The sequence below is a fragment of the Elephantulus edwardii genome, unplaced genomic scaffold, assembly GCF_000299155.1.
Source record: "Elephantulus edwardii isolate Elephantulus edwardi_28Jun2011 unplaced genomic scaffold, EleEdw1.0 scaffold00014, whole genome shotgun sequence".
Lineage (NCBI taxonomy): Eukaryota > Metazoa > Chordata > Mammalia > Macroscelidea > Macroscelididae > Elephantulus > Elephantulus edwardii.
Genome location: NW_006399764.1, coordinates 10,407,030 through 10,408,065, shown reverse-complemented (window position 1 = coordinate 10,408,065; position 1,036 = coordinate 10,407,030). Strand labels below are relative to the sequence as shown.

The 1,036-nt window shown below is 58.0% G+C and overlaps 1 protein-coding gene across 1 annotated transcript; it reads right to left on the bottom strand.

Moving 5' to 3' along the window:
* Positions 1-396: 396 nt before the first annotated feature.
* CDKN2A (cyclin-dependent kinase inhibitor 2A) lies at positions 397-1,024 on the bottom strand. The gene is made up of 2 exons (XM_006881340.1): positions 835-1,024; positions 397-533 (listed from the first exon to the last, which is right to left on the bottom strand). Exons 1-2 carry the CDS (start codon positions 1,022-1,024, stop codon positions 397-399), a joined length of 327 nt encoding a protein of 108 aa, XP_006881402.1.
* Positions 1,025-1,036: the final 12 nt, after the last annotated feature.

Sequence of the window (1,036 nt, the reverse complement as noted above, 5' to 3'; positions counted from 1 at the left end):
AGTTAGGGACTTGGTCACACTGGCTGTGAAAGAATACTGTGATGTCAAGGCAAAACAACTTCAGTGCTTTTTGTTTCTAAAGAGTAGGCCTCACTTTTAAGAAAACTACGTTCACTATGGTCTGAGAGAATGGAAATCTTGTCAGTCGTGACTCCAGGAGACATCACCGCGGTGCTGCGGCCTGTTAAACTTTTGGGGAATCGTGCAGAGCGCAATTGCACTCACTCTAATCACCGAGTAAAAAAAAAAACAACCCTCTGACTTCGCACAAAAGTCCCTCTCTCTCTCTGGGCTGCACGGTGCCCGAGAAAACAAGTGTGGCTCCTCGGAAGCATTTACTGATCCTGGGTGGGGTCCTAGTTTGGGGGTCGAGGATTCGTCCAAATCGTGGGGAAGTCAAACCTGCAGGAGTCCCCACCCTCCCGCGTTTCTCCGCGGGATCTGGATGCGGCGAGGGAAAAGGCAGCTTCCAGAAAAAAGCGAGGACGGCGGGGACCCCGGGGGCAGGTATTTGTTAAGCTGAGGGCGAAAACCTGTGGAAACACACCTGGACTAATGGGGACCTGGAACAGAGGAGGGAAGAGAGGGTGGCCGAGACCTCCCGCCAGGAATCGAGGGCTGCGCAGGAGAACGCACTCTCCCCGCTGCCGGCACTTTCACAGAACTGGGGAGTTCGTGCAGAGCCTCAGCGCTGAGCCCGGGGAGCAGAGCCGCCCCCCCACCCTCTGCGCCAGCTCGCGCCCCTCGCCAGGTCCCGAAGGTGACTTATCTGTTAACTAAATCACTCCCACCGCAATCAAGCAATCTATCCAGTCGGTCGAGGGCCTTTCCTACCTGGTCTTCTAGGATGCGGCGGCTGCCTCCTCCACACGCTCCTCAGCAGACACAGCACGAGGTCCAGGGCGCGCTGCCTCGCCTCCCCCCACTCCCACGGGGACCCCACAATGTGCACTACAAACGATCTCACGCGTGGCGGGCCACCCCCACGGCGGATCCGGACGGTCACCAGGAACCTGCGCACCATGCTCCACTCGCC